The sequence below is a fragment of the Rhopalosiphum maidis genome, chromosome 3, assembly GCF_003676215.2.
Source record: "Rhopalosiphum maidis isolate BTI-1 chromosome 3, ASM367621v3, whole genome shotgun sequence".
In the NCBI taxonomy this organism is placed as follows: Eukaryota; Metazoa; Arthropoda; class Insecta; order Hemiptera; family Aphididae; genus Rhopalosiphum; species Rhopalosiphum maidis.
The window spans coordinates 47,051,600-47,070,166 of record NC_040879.1 but is presented as its reverse complement, the minus strand read 5'-3'; the positions used below and the strand labels follow the sequence as shown (position 1 = coordinate 47,070,166).

Sequence of the window (18,567 nt, the reverse complement as noted above, 5' to 3'; positions counted from 1 at the left end):
AAAAAATTCAAAAAGTTGTTTTTGATTATGGGAGCTGGAGAAACATTTCCCACAATAATATCCCACACATTATTTTGTGAATTCCATAAAAAAAAAAATCGTACTAATTTATATAGATTTCATACAAAATATTTATGAAAATAATTGTTTTTTAATCTTTAGGATTAAAAGAGATGGGGAAACGTATGTGATTTTACACACATATTTCTGTTTAAAATAATAAAAAGTAAAAGAATATACATAAATCACATTATACCTATAGGTAATGTAAAATCACGAATGTAACGTTTTTAATTTTTTATCGTTAGCAATGCGCCAATACTTAACCAGAAACCAGACAATATTACTAAATAGTGGGTATCTATTAGAATAATTTTATCTCATAACCGGGAAACGTAGGTATTTAAATTCAAATATGCAAATACTTTTAACAGTAATAAAATGCTTAAAATGTAAACTAAGGTCTAAAAAATTGTTGAAACAATATTTACAAGTTTCAAAGATTTTAAAATAAATACTGAGATTTATACATCATAATATAATATATAGATATATAGACTATAGTAAATAGTAATTACAGTATATATTAGTATATAATATTAAATTATTATTTCCAAATAATTTATTTGGTGTGTAGTGGTGGGTGGGTTTGTAAACAGATTCGACGTTATGGTATACAGGAGACAGTTACTAGTTAATTTTGTTATTGGACGATGGTACAACTATCCAATACCCATTGATAATAATTCGCGATCGAATGATAGTCTTATCAATAATTTAAGGCTATGTTCAATTGTTGAATTTAAAAATCAAAATTAAATAATAAATAAGACATGTTATTATGTTATTTAATGTTTAAAAACTAAAAAAGAGTTGAAAATTGTGTAATAATACTCATGTTCTTCAAGAGGTTTTACTGATATTGATATTGATATTATTTTACCAAAAGTGTCTACTCAAAAGTCATGTATTTAATGCTACTATTGACTTGAGTCATAATAATCAAACAAATAATTTTGATCTCCTTACATTTTAAAATTTTACCACTTACAGAAAGGTAATGTTTTTATTTATTTATTTTTATTAAATTGTAATGGACTTTTGTGTAACCGTTAGCCATTTATCATCACAAATTGTACATGAGATTTTGTCTTGAATCTGTTGTTTTGACATATTTATGTAATAAAATGTAAACAATTAGAACATCTAAAATATAAAAATAATTTTGTGAATTATTAATTTATTAAGTATACTCAATGCATTACTTGTCTAATATTTTTTATTTTCATTTTTAGGTTGCAAATTTACTATGAATACAATCAGCAAGTATGTGCAGTATCTGCGACAAATGCATATATCACCATCAAATATTTTTTGGCGCCAGTATACAATTAAACAAAAACACCAGTTTTCAACAAATATAAATTCAACATTTTTAAATTTGTCTCCATGTAATTTTAAGAATCATTCATAATAATTGAATACTTATAAATTATACTTATAATATTTCAGGTTTTATAAAAATAAGATATTTATCAAATACTATTAGTCAATCAGGTTTATCAGACATAGCTACTACCAATGATATTTTAATTACTAGTATTAAAAATGCAAAACAAACAAGTGATGTGTTGCAAATGTTACGACTTCACAGTACTGCAATGAGTGCTCCACAACATTTACAAGCATTAAATTCTTTATTTTTTCTGCAAAAAAGTAAAAGGTAAATGATTAAAGGATTATTCTATTATGGTTGATTATTATACTATTATACTATTTATTCTGCTAAGACTAATCAAAATATATAAAAAGAAATGTATACAAAATGTCTTTAATATGTTAAAGTGCTTCATTAGCACAACATATATTGTAATGTTGTCTGTGACAACGTATTTTTAAAAACTATGCACGTTATGAATTATATATATTTTTTATTTTTTAATAGCAGTTAACACTTTATAAGTAACCACATTCAAACATTAAAGCAAAGTAGTTGATTATTTTTTTTTTCTATAAGGTTGTGTAATTATGAAGAATCTAGGAAAAAAAAGCTCTGTACAAACTAACTCATATATACTTATATGAGTATCATATAATATGATACTCAAGATTTTTCAATATTATTTATTTATTTAAATCTAGGGAATTTCCTAAACCAGAATCTCTAAAAAAAATTAAATATCATAAATGATACTTAGCCCGGGTTAGAATATCTACTGAGTGCATACGTGATACTCAAGGCGTTTGTGGCAAGATCAGTGAAAGTTACAAGGCAGTCAACTTGTTAAATATAATCATTACATTTATCTATGTAACATTTCTTTAATATATTTAAAAATATAGCTGCAATTTACATTTAACATTGTCAATAATTATCTGTAATTTGTACTAACACAATTTAAAAAAATTTAAAATAATTTAAATTATATACAAATGACAATTATTTTAAACTTAATAATTATTTTAAATATTTTTAAAATTATGTAGGTACAAATGACAATTATCGACAATGATAAATGTAGATTGCAGCTATAATTTTAGATATATTAAAGAAGTGTTACATAGATAAATGTAATAATTATATTTAATTATGTAAATAATAATAAAATAACAAATAATGTATGTAGTTGGTACGGGGATTTTTTTTCCAAATACCATTATAAATTGTTGTATATGTAAAAAAAAATGTGCTTAATACAAAATGTATTACACATACTACATGAAATTAATATAGAGAAATTGACATTCAAATGCAAGTTTTATTACAACTAAGATAAATGATATCTAAATATTTATTTTTATTATACAAGTAAAAATTGTAAGGTTATTAATTTATTGACTTTATAAATGAATTATTTTACCAAAAAAACTCTTATGAACTAAAAACGCAGACAATTAAATTATAAATATTTTTACATTTTCTATTCAAAACTACCATTTATAAAACATTTTAAGACAATTAGTTATTACAAAATAAACATTAAACAAGATATATATTTGCATACTAAAATTGCCAATTATCTGTTCCAAAAGTTTTGTGATTCAATTAAACGTAAAGAACAAAACTAATGTGTGTTAACTTTATAATACTTAATAAGATGTTATTTTATTTACTAAATATAATAATTTTATTTTAGAACAAATATATCTAAGGAAGAACTAACTCGTAGCCCAGAATTTACAGCGATGTGTCATAAAATTCAAAATTATTCAAGAAATCTTGATCTAAATGATGTTATGAATAGTGTCAAGTGCTTATCATATTTGGGTGTATCTGTTAACAGTAACATCATGCAAATGTTATTACAGTTAATTAGTAAAATGATAAATGATATGTCTTTACAACAAATTACTTTTTTACATTTTTTGTTAAAAGAATTATCATCATGCCCTTTAGTTGATGCTTTAAAACTGGCATTACCAATTGTTTTTGAAACACAAGTACAATACAAACTAGAAGATAATCTATACTGGCAAGTGGAATTCCTCAACTATATAGCTAAACATAAGTTGTCTCAAGAAACATATGATTTTGTCATGGCAAGAATTATAAAAAATATTGATCAGATTAGTCCTAAAATTGTTCAAAATTTATTGCTTTGTCTATACTACAAAAACTATTCAACTGAAAAATATATTGATACAATTAACAGATGTTTGCAATATTATACGAATCATCTAGAATATATTGCTGATATTTCAGATGTTGAAGCTATCTTGTCAAGAATGATAAATAAGTATTCCACAGATTCTGAGTTGTTTTATAATGAACAATTTATAAATACAATTATGGAATTCATGATAAAAAATGAACAGAGTTTTGAAAATTTGGCATTTGTAATAAAAAAATTAAATAGAATTGTAAGGCAAATTAATTTTATTATAAAATAATTAGGTTGATAGAATATTAATAAAGATTGTATTTTTAGGGATATGTTCACCGCGGATTACTTGATTATATGACAAATAAACTAACCAGTAGACATAATATTTTAGAAAATATGAAATTTGGAGTATTATTATCTTACATTGCAGCATGTGCTAATGCAAATTATGTTCCACCAGGTTTTGATGAGTTAAAACCACTTATATTGACAAGACTTAACATTCAAAAGGTATTATTAAATTATTGACAATTGAATACTCATTATTCACTATATTAATTACACTATTTATTATTTTAGGATGTTTTAGAACTACCCTGGTTAATAGCAACATTTGACTTGGCTGTTTTAGGCTTTTGGTCAGAAGAGCTGTTAGAAAGAGTATTTTCTAGAGATTTTCTTTATGGATTCTTGAAACGAAGTAATTTATTGCTAGTTTAACACTATGAAAATGTCAATACATTGTTTGCCTTTTATTTTTGGTCCACAGACAACATAGATTAAATGCATTCACATAAAATAATTTTTAATGATTTTTAAGTAATCATAGAGTAATATAAAATAATAATAATAATATAATCATATAGATACATTAAAAAATATTATCCTATAATTTTTGTAATAGCTGATTTTGCTTTAAGATGACTTATATGAATATTTTTTATCTATTCTGCATATAAATTAGAGTGAAAAAAAATACAAATATTACACTGACATCCTTTTAAATAGAAATATTATAAAATTAATAACATTAAAGTTAAAAATAATACAGTTGTATATTTTTATTTAGTGTATTAGTTCAATTAATTTTTTGATCATGATTCTATATCTATTTAGGTGATAATATACATGATTACATTATGCTGCTTAAACTGTATCAGGCTTCAAAAACTTTATACCCTGGAGGTTATAAAGGATCATTGCCACCCCAGGAAATTATTGAAAAATCTATCAAGATTTATCAACATAATATCAATGATTTTCCACTAAAAGCTGCCTTAGAACATGGCTTGGGTGGAAGTGATTATGTACTAACAGGGGTCAGAAGCAAATTAGGACATTTTATTGGTTTGTTATATTATTTCAAGAAAATAAATATTTTCTTTTAAACATTTTAAAATATATTTTATTTTAGATCATTTAGTCGTGATGAGACCAGGCGGATACCCTGTTGCTATCAAAAATGAAATCAAAGACAATGAATCATTGTTTTTGGAAAATATAGTTGGCGCTAGTGATAATTTTGCGTGAGTTAGTTTACTGGCTGTTAATTATAATATATTAGTTTACAATAATGTTCATATTTCATTTGTTTTAGGATTGCCATACTACTTTACAAACCAAATAGTTATGTCATCAATTTAAATTCTTTAAGAGGTCCATACATGCTAACAAACAAAACAATTGAAGCTCTAGGTGTAATAGTCTTACCTATATCATTAGATGTTTGGGATGGCCTTATTGATTATGAAAAGATACCTTTTATCATGAGAGAGTTAAAATCAAAGGCTGATCTTAGTTTAACTATTGAATAGTGTTGTACATTGTGTATATTTTTTATATAATATGTACAAGTTTAATACTTTTTATTAAATTGCAGTTTTGTAAATATATTTTTGTTATTATTTAATCTTTTTATGGATTTTGGATTTTTGTTAAAAATATTTAACAAAAGTTCATAAAAAAAATTTATCTTATAGTTCGATTTGAATGTTAGTACAATTTTTGAATAATATTATATTAAGATTTTATATTGCGTGCCTGATTTTGATTTAACCAGTCATTGGTATCGCTAATATTTTGACATCGTTAGTGTCGTGTTAGCGTTTCTCTCACCTATTAAAATACACGTATGAGCATACAAATATATCATAGTACTAACAAAACTCAATATTAGACTGCTATAGTATAATAATAAAATAACAAGAAAATAAAAACAGTATAATTATAAAATATATGGTAAGGCAATCAGTGACAAGAGTACAATACTAACTACATGGCATTATTACATACACGGCAACATTGGACTTAGATAACTTTGTAAATTTATTTATAACTTTTAATATTCATAATAATTTTTTTAAACTCAAGGAAGCATATACATAATATTGTCAAAATCTAATAATATTTAAACCAGTGGTTCTTAAAATGGTAATTGTGTGAGCGGAATGTTCATAGCGACATCAATGATGGGTAACATGATTTTTTCCTATAAGTTATTGAACCATATAATATTATGAACAAAAATATTATTTGATCTACAATTTTACTTATTTCAGGCTGACTACAATTACCCACATGTCATTTATTTTTTAACCTTTTATGAAAGCCCACTTGAAAATAAACATTATTAAAAATACAATTTAAACATAACACATACAATTTTATTTTATTTATATCAAAAATCATACTATATATTTAGTGTTTGGTTGTTCTTATTTACTATTTCTGAATAAAATATTTTAAATAGAAATTTAAAAAAAATACTTTCAGATCATTTTTAAATTATTATCATAGCTTAATTGTTTTAATTAAAAAAAAATATAATACTAATACATACATTTTAAAAGTTCAAAGATATATTTGTATAATTTTAAATATTATGAGATATATTTAGAAGGCTAAGAAGTTAAACAAAAGAAATGAATAAATTTATTTAATTTACTCTATTTTTTGTAGAACCAAATGGTTTTTTTTCAAGATGATACATCTAACAGCTGGTTAGGTTAGGTTTACTTAATTAGTATTTACTTAGTATTAATAATATCTTTTATTATTGCCTATTACTTTTGGTTTCTGTGTACTTAAAGCACTGTAATAAATTTTATGTTAAATAAGATACTACAGTAATTATTATTAATTTTTAACGATCCATTGAAAAAATTGTTTAGCTTATAAAATATCACTATATAAATATTAATATATTAATACAATTATTATCATCATAATATCAATGCATTACATTGTTTAATATATTTCTATCTCATTTATTCTTTTAAAACGTATGTCTTTTAGTTAACATATTTCTACAGATTTTAATAAAATCATCATTCTTTTATAGTTAATATTACTTCTATTCTATTTGTGATTGATAATCTTGGAACAATTTATTATTATAATTTATGTTTTATAAATATCTTTTACTTGAGATTAATATTTCATTTTTTGGCTGTCCATTTATCCAAAATAAAAATCATTTAAAATTTTAACAAAATACCAATGCATTCTATCTGTCTTTGTCAGCTGAGTGCAGGCAGACTTTTCAGATTCTTATTATATGTGATATGTGAAACAAGCATAAATTAATCACTGTTAAGTGAATTAAATATATAATTTATGTATATTTAATATTAGTTTTCTACATAGGTAAATGTAATATTAAACCCTTTTTAATAATAATAAAAAAAATAGCTTTTTAGTAATTTATTTTTATTTTTAATCTCAAATTAAAAATATAATTTAATGTACATATTTAATGAATAGTTGCACAAATGTAGTAGGAATTTGTAATAAAAATATAACAGGAACAAATATGTTCAAAATATTTTTAGGGCTCAGACCATGTCAATTTTTTTACTATTTAAATATAAGCTTTATGAAAAAAAATTAAGTCCCTTAAAATTTGACTCAACACTCAATAATTTGGTCATTCATTCATTCCATCGACTATTTGTTAGTGTTTGATTATATCGAAATGAACTAAACTTAAGTTTATACAATTTAACTGGTAAATGTACTGTAGTTATCTAACTTTGATTTTCTTTACCGCTTCACAGAAACAAATTTATAGGCTCCTTATTGAATGAATCAATTAAATGTTATAACTTAAACTAATGCCCATTTGTATAAGACTTTAGACCAGCAAATTATAATGTAATAACTAATAATAAAAATCTTATATGCATCTATATTCTATATTATCTATACATACTTGAATAATGCAATTAAATGTATGTTATTATTATATTAATGTGTGTATTATTTCAACACTTATGAAATGTATGTCAATGGGCAATGTGCTTAAAATTGTTTAAAAAATAATTTTTGAATGAATATTAATATTTTTATAACAAGGAAGCTATATTATAATAGTGATAATACACAATTGAACTAGTACCTATTTGAAATACTATGGTCAAAAGCATTTTTATTTTATTAATTTATACACGAAAAAGCTTGTTTAAAATAAATTATAAGAACAATAACATGCCTTAAATTTACATTTAAGATAATCTTGATAATTGATAACCAGTACTTAAGCCGTTTTTTAGATATTGTAATTAAAGATTTTTGAAATTTTACATACGCAACGACAGTTAGGTAAAAAAAATTTTTTTATTATTATGTACGGGAAATTTACTATTCTAATGTTGGCACAATCGATCTCTCGAAATTTGATTTGATAATATCTTGCTGTTATCGAATATCGAAATACGGACATCCCACGACTCCCACGCCAGCATGTCATTTTTTAAGACGCTAGTATCGAAATCGGTAAATACATGACAAATTGTCATGGGTAAATATGTACTGAGTAACTGATTCAGACGATCAGTGTAATACAGACTGTGTGTACGTCCAATGATTTAAAGTATTTGACTACATCCACTCTTCATTCTTCAATATCTATTCTTTTGTATGTGTACGTTTTGTCATTCTATCCATTGTGGACTCCAGTTTCTATACTCTTGAGAATTGTGATCACTGATATGGAGTTCAACACCGCTTATGATATAAATATAATTAGTCAAATTAACGAAGTCCGTGGATTATTTGTTGTTGTTGAACAATTTAATAGCGGTTCAACAGGATATTTTCAAAACTATTATAAACGACTTTTAAATTTTAACGATTGTAGTGAATGGTTTGAAAAATTTGACTATCCCATTATTGAAACTGGAAAGGTTAGTAGTTACTTAATACTTACTGCTAATAGTTATATTACTGTGAAATCTCTGAATAGAAGGCATTCAAAGAAATTTTGTCCGTTATTTAGAAAGTAGTACATTTTTTAAATTTGTGAAGGATAAATGTCAAAAAAAAAAATATACATCATGTTAAATTAAATTATAGGTAATATTATTATTTAATGTTTAAATATAAGCGTACTCAGGCACGCTCTGTGATTTTTCATGGACCGAAGCGCCCTATGCCCCAATTTACCTAAATAATTAAATTCATTCAATTTTAGATTTAAAGAAAATTTAAAAAAATATTTAATAATTCATTATGATTAATTTAAGATTTAGGTAGGATAAATTTTTCTTGGTTGATGCTATAACATACATGTTAAATATGAATACAACTCAAAATACTACAAAAATGTTGTTAACATTTTCTAAGGTTTCAGAGGAAGATTTATTTACTAAACTGAAATTTTTAAAAATTATCAAAATTGTATGCAATGAAATGGTGCTACTAAAAAATTTGTTAATGAATGAGTAAAAAAATTATTATTATTTTCAACGGTTGAAAAAAAATGGAAATTCCACAGTATATACTTGTGTTCTTACAACTTTTAAAATGTATACATTCATACCTGTAATTAGCTGTACGTGTGAACGCGTTTTTTCAAAATTACCTAACCATAGTAAAAAACAAATTATGCATTACAATGAGTCATGAATGTAGATTTAAATGTAGTAATATATGAATTCAATAATACGGGTAATAGGCTAATGCCTCTCTTAATACATAAAATATATTTATGATTTCTATTATGTAATTCATAATTATTATATTTGTTAGATAATTATACTTTATTTTAATTTACTAGTACCTGTTTAGTATAAAGTATTTAAAATTATATATGTAAAATTATATTAAACTATGTAAGAAAAGGGGATTATAAAACGGTAATCAGACATCAGAAGGCCGATGATAAATATGGGCACTACCCGCTTTTAGAGTCTGTGCACACCTATGTGTTTAAATGGTGTAAGACTTTTAATATTTTAACAATACATATTTAAATACACATTTTTTTTATTTACAGGTAGTAATTGTTCAAATTGATAAAAAGCCCATAAGTAATCTTTGGGCACGTGGTATTGTATCAAAATGCCATCACAATAATAGATGTCCCGAAATTTATTTAATTGACACTCAGGTATTGTTAACTTTATTTACTAAATAGTTGTTGTTTTATTGATTTTATAATATATTTTAAATTGGTAATTAGAGATTCACTGACTCAAGCAGCATGTTAGAATTCAGAACATGTCCACCTAAATTTTTGCAGCTTTTACTTCCGACCTATTATATTGATATAGATCTTCGTTTAGATGATGATGATTTGAAAGCTGCAATTGCTATCTTAATAAAGAAAAATCAATATGGTGAATTAAGTTTCAGTTTTATTCCTGAATCTTTTGAAAATAATATTTACTCGGGCAAATTAATTGTAAATCATAAAGTTAATAATATGCAAATACCATTGAAAAAGTTATTAAAAAATTTCAGAACAAAAAAAATTTTTGAAGGTAATTAGATAATATTTATACACTATAACATTTTGACTTAATCCAACTAATTATAAAAATACATACTTTATTTAGATATTCCCCTGTACAAAGAGCGTCAATATTCAATTTTCAATCCAATAGAATTAAATTATTTGGTAAGTTTAAATTTTCATATTAATTTATGAAAACTGTAATTGATTGTTTACTTTTTATTTTTTTAGAAAAATATTTTTATGCCAAGGGAACCGAATAATATGTTGTTTTTAGAAAATGATTTAGTTTCAAGTTGCTGTGATTTAAGTGCTCTTAATGATTCAAGTATAAATCTGTCATATAATTCTACCAATGAATTTTCCTCAACATCTAATTACTCTGAAAGTATCTGCTTTAGCGATGACTCAGAATTAAAAATCCATAAATTAGAAAATGGTTGTATTACTCCAATAGAAAAACAAAAAATTTACTCTTCTAATAATTCTTTGATGAGTAAGAGCAGCTCTTCCTTACAATCATTAACTTCTAATAATAATAATTGCTCTATGCCAGAAATAAAACAATGTAGCGATTTTATTATAACGAGAATGTCCGAATTAACAGTCACTGGATGTGAGCAGAATAACAAGTCAACTTTAACTGATCAAGTATTAGAAATACCTAAACTACAATCAAAATCACTAAACAACAAAAAAGTGGTGAATACTACAATGGAAAATTCAGATATATGGTGGTCTGATGATGATGAAAGTTGAAATAAGTTAATAACTCATTGATTTTACTCTATAAATAGTGACAATTTTTGTTTTAACTATTTTATTCAAGTATTTTAATACTTTTTAAAAACATAAATAATTATAAAAAAGTATTTTTGTAATTTTCACTACAAAAAGTACCTTATAATTGATACTATTTTTTTTTTTTAATTTATTTGTAAGTAATTTGTATATATTTTATTATCTATACTAATAGAAAGCCATGTTTGTGTGTGTAAGTAATCTACAACCTATTGTACTCATGATTTTGAAACTGTGTACATAGTAAATATTTTACCTATGGATGTGTACCTTTAAGCCTTTTTTTTTAAATTTGCATATTAAAGAGAGAGGGGCTAATACATATTTATTGATTCACAAAAAATTATCATTTTTTTTTATGTATATATTGTTCTGTTGATAACAAAAATAAAAAAATTATTACAATCATTTAGTTATACTTTTTTTTAAATTTAAACTATATTACAATTAGTGAGAAATATGAAGGGAACAATATTTAATAGAAGTTATTAACAAAAAGAAATAATAGAATATAAAACTAAGGTGTGCGCACAGGGTGATCAGGTTGAGCCTCGGCTCGAACGGAATATTTTTAAGAGCATAAAAAAATTTGTGTAGCCGTGTAGGTATATATTTTATCATAATAATATGTTCAAGATCATGAAAATATTATTTGTTGTAATGGTGAATGTACACATCATCATGGACATCCGTATACCTTTTAAACGTGCGTCTAACGCTCGCCATGTGTACTAGCTCTAAGTATAACGGATGCCTAATTATTAAGTATGTATTGCACAATTATTTATATAGAATGATTAGAATATATAATAGAAGAGGTCTTTGCCACTATCTCAATTCTCCAAAATTGGACATAAGTAAGTACATTAAGAAAAATCTTAAAAACTTCAAGTCAATAATTATACAAAATACAACATTTAAATTCTGTCACTACACTTTATAATTCTATAATAGAAATTGAACATTTTATACTGCACATGGTGTAACACATTAAACTAATTCTTTAATAAACATACTCACATTCATAATAAAGTCTACTCTAAAAAACTTTGAGATTAATTATTAAATATATAATATATTATATATGTGTATGACATTCTTGTGTTTATTCAGTTTTAATTGTTATAAGTAAAAGTATATTTTTAATCTAACTTTGTAGCCTATCTGTTTTGAGTGAACCAATTAGTAGCAGATTTTTGAACAATATCATTTTTATACAATTTAATACAATTTGATTAACAGTTTCTCCTAACATCTAAAACAATTATGAAACACAATCGTCAATAAGTTAATTTATAATTTTATTCTAATTTAATAACAAATCATACCGCATATTACTCGAAACAGTTAAAGTTTGATTAATGAAAATAAAAAATTTTAAATCTATTTAAAATGCTTTCCTAGTAATTTTTTGATACCTACAATTAATAAATAATGTTCTATATTTAAGAACTATTCATATAATAGCTTAAATATATCACAAATATGTATGAAGATAGTCTAATCTATATATAGTACACTGTTATAGTGTTATTGAAGAAAAAATTAGTCATATTGCTAATAAAGTAGAATTAGACAATAGATATTTAAATTACATATTATATTTAATAGATTTTAAAATGTATTATTAAAACCAAGAATAGAAATATGTAAAATATATCAAAATGTATCTATGTTTAAATATTAAATACGTACAAAATGTATTTGAAAATCTTCATTAAATAGCATTTATTCAACTTCCAAAAACTTTTGTTTATCAGGCAATCAAAAGTAGGTATTATTAAAAAAATTGCATAGGAAACAGGTATTGGTATTGGTATTAAATTAAATTAATATGTTGATAGACGATCAAATTAATTTTTTAATATTATACAATTTAGCATTTTTAAATGGGCGTTTGAACCATACACCTATAAACTAAGTTTATAAGTCTATGGTTTGAACACATAGTATGATTTAATGATTTAGACCAGTTGTTTTCAAACTTTTGTTATACACGGCACACCGTACACTTTAAAAAATTTTCACGGCACACTGACATTTTTTTAGATGAACAAAATTGTTTTGAATTAATCATAATTATACATACATTTAATAAGAAATATGTGATTGATGGGCTAACAAATATTTTTAATTCTTGGACGAATAGTTGACACATACCCGCATTTTCTTGTATCACAACTCAATGCAATCGGTAATTAATGGAAAAACCGCGACACCCAGTTTGAAAACCGCCGATTTAGACAGATGTCAGATACTAATCCGAGTTTCTCACTTTCTCAATAAATTTTATATTCGCGGCATATAGTTCAACATCAACGGTGTAAGGTATAAACATTTGTTTATACTTATCTAAAAATGTTTGGTATTTCGATTTCGAAGTTTCGACGATGTGTCGATGTATACATATACATACCAGCCACCAGGTCTCAACTGTTGTGGTGGTCAAGATTTAGGTCTCGACCACTGACCGGCGCGTTGATGTAGCCACGTAGGCCCTGGCCTCTGCTATGACATAAAATTACTCATCATCGTATGTCTTGGCAAATGATGCTTATTCGGCACTCTATTCGTGGTGTGATTCAGCATCAACGGCATATCGATTAAAAAATCGTTTATACACTGCAGTTTTAGGAACTCCAGCGGTTAAGACGACGAATCATAGTTCAGACACAATTTTTTTTTTAATTTGTATTATTTTTTTCTAATTATGTCTTATTGTGTAAATAGAAAAACGTATTAGGTATTTTTTTTGTTATAAATTCAAACTTGTTAATATGGTTTTCTTTTAACTGTGTTATAATATTTATTTTTCAATAAATGTTTCTTTGTTCATTACTTCATTATACTTTTTACGTTATTATTTAAATAAATAATACCTAGGTAACTTCTTAGTTATAATAGGTACCTATTATTGTATATTTTTCAAGATATCGATGAACACAAAAATATTTGTATGTGCTTTGTAGACCATGTCGTTGAACTATAAATGAAAATCCCCAGTTATTATTAGTTAGCATAGAGTATTCGTTAATAATTTATTATTACCTATACGGCTAACGATCATAATATTATAGGTATACCGTACAGTATACGATATATCATGAACTAAGATATACTAGATATCTTAGTTCATGTGGTATACGAATGTTTGATACATCTATCAACAGATAATAGATATATTAATACATGTATAATATTTTAATAGATATATTAAAATGATAAATATTTATCAGAAATCGGGATGCAACTCATCGTATTTAGGTAGGTACCTAGGTATATGGGCTATTATATGATGCAAAAAATAACCCACGCCATAATTCGAATAAATTTTTTGTCGTATAGTTATTAATGAGACGCAGTGGCGTAGACAAGGGGGGGGGCTAATTGGCTGTATTTTTATATTGTTTTGAAATATTTAAATTTAATTGTCTTACAAATTTTAGTTATTTAAAATAATAAATATGTTAACGGCAAATCAACGTTAATATGTTATCAGTACTTTTGTATTGTTATTGTTTTTGATTTTCATTAAATCAAGTTAAAAGTATTTTGCCCCCCCCCATAAAAAAAATTGTGGGTATGCCTCTAATGGGACTAAACTAATATTTACTTGTAGTATTACCATATAGGCGTGTCCACGGGTGGTACAGAGTATACCCCCCCTGCAATTTCAGGTGGCACCATGAATTAAGAAAAATTGTTCAAAAAAGGGGCTAAAACCCCTTAACCCCCTGAGTACGCACCAGGTTGCACCCTCTGCGTCAAAGGTCTGGAAATGCCTATGGTAACTACCAATTTTATCATGTTACGGGACACGGGATGAAATATAGTAATCGTAGTTAAGGTACGTACAAGGTAATCCGTTTAATATAAAATAAGTACTATTTTGGAAAACATTAGCGTTTTTGAAAATGTTTCATTTACATAATTTTAAATTGTTATAATAAAACGATATTTTTGGAAAAAAATTATAAATTTTACTATTTTTATACGCAGTTCATTAACTAGAAGTATTTAAAGCGGAGTAATGGAATAATATTTTTCGGGGTACCTCCGTATAAGACTTGAATCTGCTCATAGTTCATCTAAACCAGGGGCTGGCAATGGGCGGCCCATAAGAAAATAACTGGATCGCCAAAAATTTTCTTAATTTTCCGTTCGTTAAAGCAGTGGCGGTTTTGGTTATATTTTTTTAGTGAGGCAACTTATGTATCATTCCCCCTTCCTTCATAACAAAAATTAAACTAATATTGAAATCGATTTCATTAGGCGCTGAGATAATAATAACGGTTATGGATTATCTGTGTTGTTGTTGAACGTGCCACAGTCACGGCTGCGGGCCGAGACAAGCGATCTATTTTTATGATTTATTTGAAAATTACGATAGCGTCTATCGTTACCGCTATTTATTAGCTCAAGAAAATAAATGTCATTTTTCTCATTAAACTTAAGTATACAATTTTGTTATTATTAGTATGAATGTATAATTTACGTATAATTACTTTATAAATATTTAAATATTAAATACTTTGTCTTAAAATGTGTTTTTAATACAAAAATAAATACATTAATGATAAAATTAAGTTTAAGTTTTTTTAGCCCGCAAAATTTTTTTTAGAGTTTAGATTCTAAACTTTAAATAGGTATCTATACTTATATAATTCATAAATTACTGGTCCCAAAATTCAATTTTTATGTTTGGAAGTTCTCCAAAAAATATTCTGCTTTGGAATATTAATTTGAATGCATATTGTCATTAAAAATTATAACGATAAAAATAGTAAAACTATATTTTTTTTATTTTTTTAAACGATTTAATAGGTATTATATAAAAATATATTTTCAAAAATATTAATAGTTTTTTAAATAATGTATTTCTTACGTTAAATAGATCATTTGGTATACACATGAACTTCATAATTGTTATAATATAATAGCATGATATAAACCTATTTATGCAATAGCTATATAACACAATATGTATTATCTACTTATTCTACCTCTCTACCTAAATTATTAATCAAATTATATTGTCTTTATTATTTAAGTATTTAATAATTTATAATTCGGTATCATGTAATGAATAGAATTCATTGTTTTCATTTAGGCTTTATTTTAAACAATCGTAGATTAGATTTTAAATCGCTCACATTTTATTATAGCCTACAGGTTAGGTTCTTGTACAACTGTACAAAATAGTTCTGTAGTTTCATATTTTTTTTATGTAAGCTGTGTAATTATGCACTTAAATATTTTAAAACGACCAATATTATTAATAATTATTACTATGTATTAATATTTATACATACACTCGTAGACACAGATGACTTGATTTATTCTTAATAATTAAACTGTTTAGCCGTATAGGTACCTATTGAGTTGATAGTTTAATAGGTGCCTATTCCCCCTCATTCTCAATGATCCTGCAGACTACACTTAATTCTGTCTGTGTGATATATGTGTATTGAATACTTTCCAATCAAAAACATTTAATAAAATAATTACTATATAAAACAAATTATTAATAATTATATCAATAAATTTTCATTCTATCAAAGATTGTCAACTGCTCTAACCATGAGATAATATAAATATGGCCTCATTTTTTTTTTTATTCCAGTATCATTAGCTATTAGTCTTTATGAAAATTTTATCAGAATTAGTCATCCTATATCTACATTTCAAGGACAGAAATTAAAAATATTTATTCTCCAATAATTTTATATTTAATAATTTAAGCGTAAGATGTATTACATTATACAAGGTGTTTCATAACGATTGTACATTTGTACTAGTAATTTATTATATATATATTACTCCATAGTATCTTTTAAGTTTTAATTTATAGGTACTTTAAAAAATTTACCTATAGGCTATAAGGCTATAACTATATTTAAAATAATAATCAAAAACTCTATTTGAACACTTGTGTATTAGAATACACAAATCAGTAATTCTGAATTCAACTAAAGTTCATATTTATATCAGATTTTTAGGTAACATGAAATAATTCTAATATTTTAAGCTATAAAAAAATTATTACTATGGTCTATTCTCTATTCTCTATATGGCAATATAAGCTTGCCTATATTATTTTACTAGTAAAAACATGCATGCAGTTATTAAGATATCTATACCAGGACACCAGGTATAAATGCTGTTTTTAATGTACACAAGAGTCAAATTGATTACAACAATCGTATTAAATGTATAGTTAGTGTATCATGTGTATTATCCTAAAGAAAATTGAAAAGCCGTTTATATAATTCTAACTTCCTAATTAACTTAATTTAATGCAATGCCTAACCTAATTTCACATATAACTATAAGAGTAATACTATTTAGATTAATTGATGTATATATTTGTATATAAATAATACGTCAGCGCGTATTAAGGCACTAAAATATACCTATAGTGCCCTACTCGTATATGCAGAACCGTGCCGTTAAGATTTGGTGCCCAGGGCAAAATTAAAAATATTCGGCCCCTATTTTATTTATCATTATGCATTTCAATTTTTTTGGAGCCCCTTTAAACCATGCGCCCGGGGCGCATGCCCCCTAGGCTCCCCCTTACGGCACGACTCTGCGTATATGCCATAATGCCATATGGAGTCATAAATAATATACACGTTGATAATATTTCCAGATTAGACTCACACCATATGACAAGATTGTCATTACTCGAAAACTTTTAACTTACGATTCACATTCACAGTTCACACACACTTATGTTTCACTTGTTACTTTGTTAGTTATTGCACACAAGTACACAACTGACTATTCGCCAAAATACCGTCATATCAGTTTGCCTATATTTTTCTCCTTAAACCACGTCTGACTAGTCGGTTTAGGGTGAAAAACTTACACATTGAGCAAATGTTGTAGGACATAAGATCTTATGTCTATATTATCTATATTTTTAATGGTTATTTATAAAAAAAAAAAAATAATTGTTCATAAGGTATTCAATATTATCCGAAGCTCCGTTATACAAACCATTTATTATCCAAATGTCAATTGATGTATATGAATGTATTGGCCGATTTCAATTTATTATATTATGTATTTATTAATTTAATTGTTGTATACAATATATGTATTTAATGTGATTAATTTAATTGGATTACTTAAATACCGCGTAGGCTTCAAATTTCAAATTAATTTTTTTTAGGTACTCATTATAATATCATACTAATTACTAATTACTACTAATGTGTAATTTTAATTCTAAATTTTTAATTTATTTTATTATCACTGTAAAACTTTAGTCTTTACTATGACTGCAACTTAGATATATTATTACCTACAAGTGCAGTGATCGCGATTGTTGTAGGTATGTGCTTATCTCAAAATCCATCCACGGCCGCAACTAGTATGCAGCCAAATTATTTTCATTTTGAACTTAACATCAGATAATCTGGT

The 18,567-nt window shown here is 25.2% G+C and overlaps 2 protein-coding genes across 3 annotated transcripts; both read left to right on the top strand.

Moving 5' to 3' along the window:
- The first annotated feature begins 801 nt into the window (after positions 1 to 801).
- LOC113557078 lies at positions 802 to 5,495 on the top strand. 2 transcript variants are annotated; one of them, XM_026962376.1, is made up of 9 exons: positions 802 to 1,057; positions 1,296 to 1,451; positions 1,513 to 1,723; positions 3,138 to 3,861; positions 3,930 to 4,115; positions 4,185 to 4,305; positions 4,722 to 4,952; positions 5,020 to 5,131; positions 5,203 to 5,419. In XM_026962376.1, exons 2-9 carry the CDS (start codon positions 1,310 to 1,312, stop codon positions 5,417 to 5,419), a joined length of 1,944 nt encoding a protein of 647 aa, XP_026818177.1. In that variant the 5' UTR covers positions 802 to 1,057; positions 1,296 to 1,309. The 2 variants fall into 2 exon arrangements, with proteins under 2 accessions (XP_026818177.1, XP_026818178.1); XM_026962377.1 differs by lacking the exon at positions 802 to 1,057 and having other exon boundaries at positions 1,310 to 1,451; positions 5,203 to 5,495.
- A 2,880-nt stretch (positions 5,496 to 8,375) lies between these two features.
- LOC113558616 lies at positions 8,376 to 11,124 on the top strand. The gene is made up of 5 exons (XM_026964111.1): positions 8,376 to 8,788; positions 9,880 to 9,993; positions 10,066 to 10,366; positions 10,442 to 10,503; positions 10,570 to 11,124. Exons 1-5 carry the CDS (start codon positions 8,594 to 8,596, stop codon positions 11,095 to 11,097), a joined length of 1,200 nt encoding a protein of 399 aa, XP_026819912.1. The 5' UTR covers positions 8,376 to 8,593; the 3' UTR covers positions 11,098 to 11,124.
- The last annotated feature ends 7,443 nt before the right edge of the window (positions 11,125 to 18,567 follow it).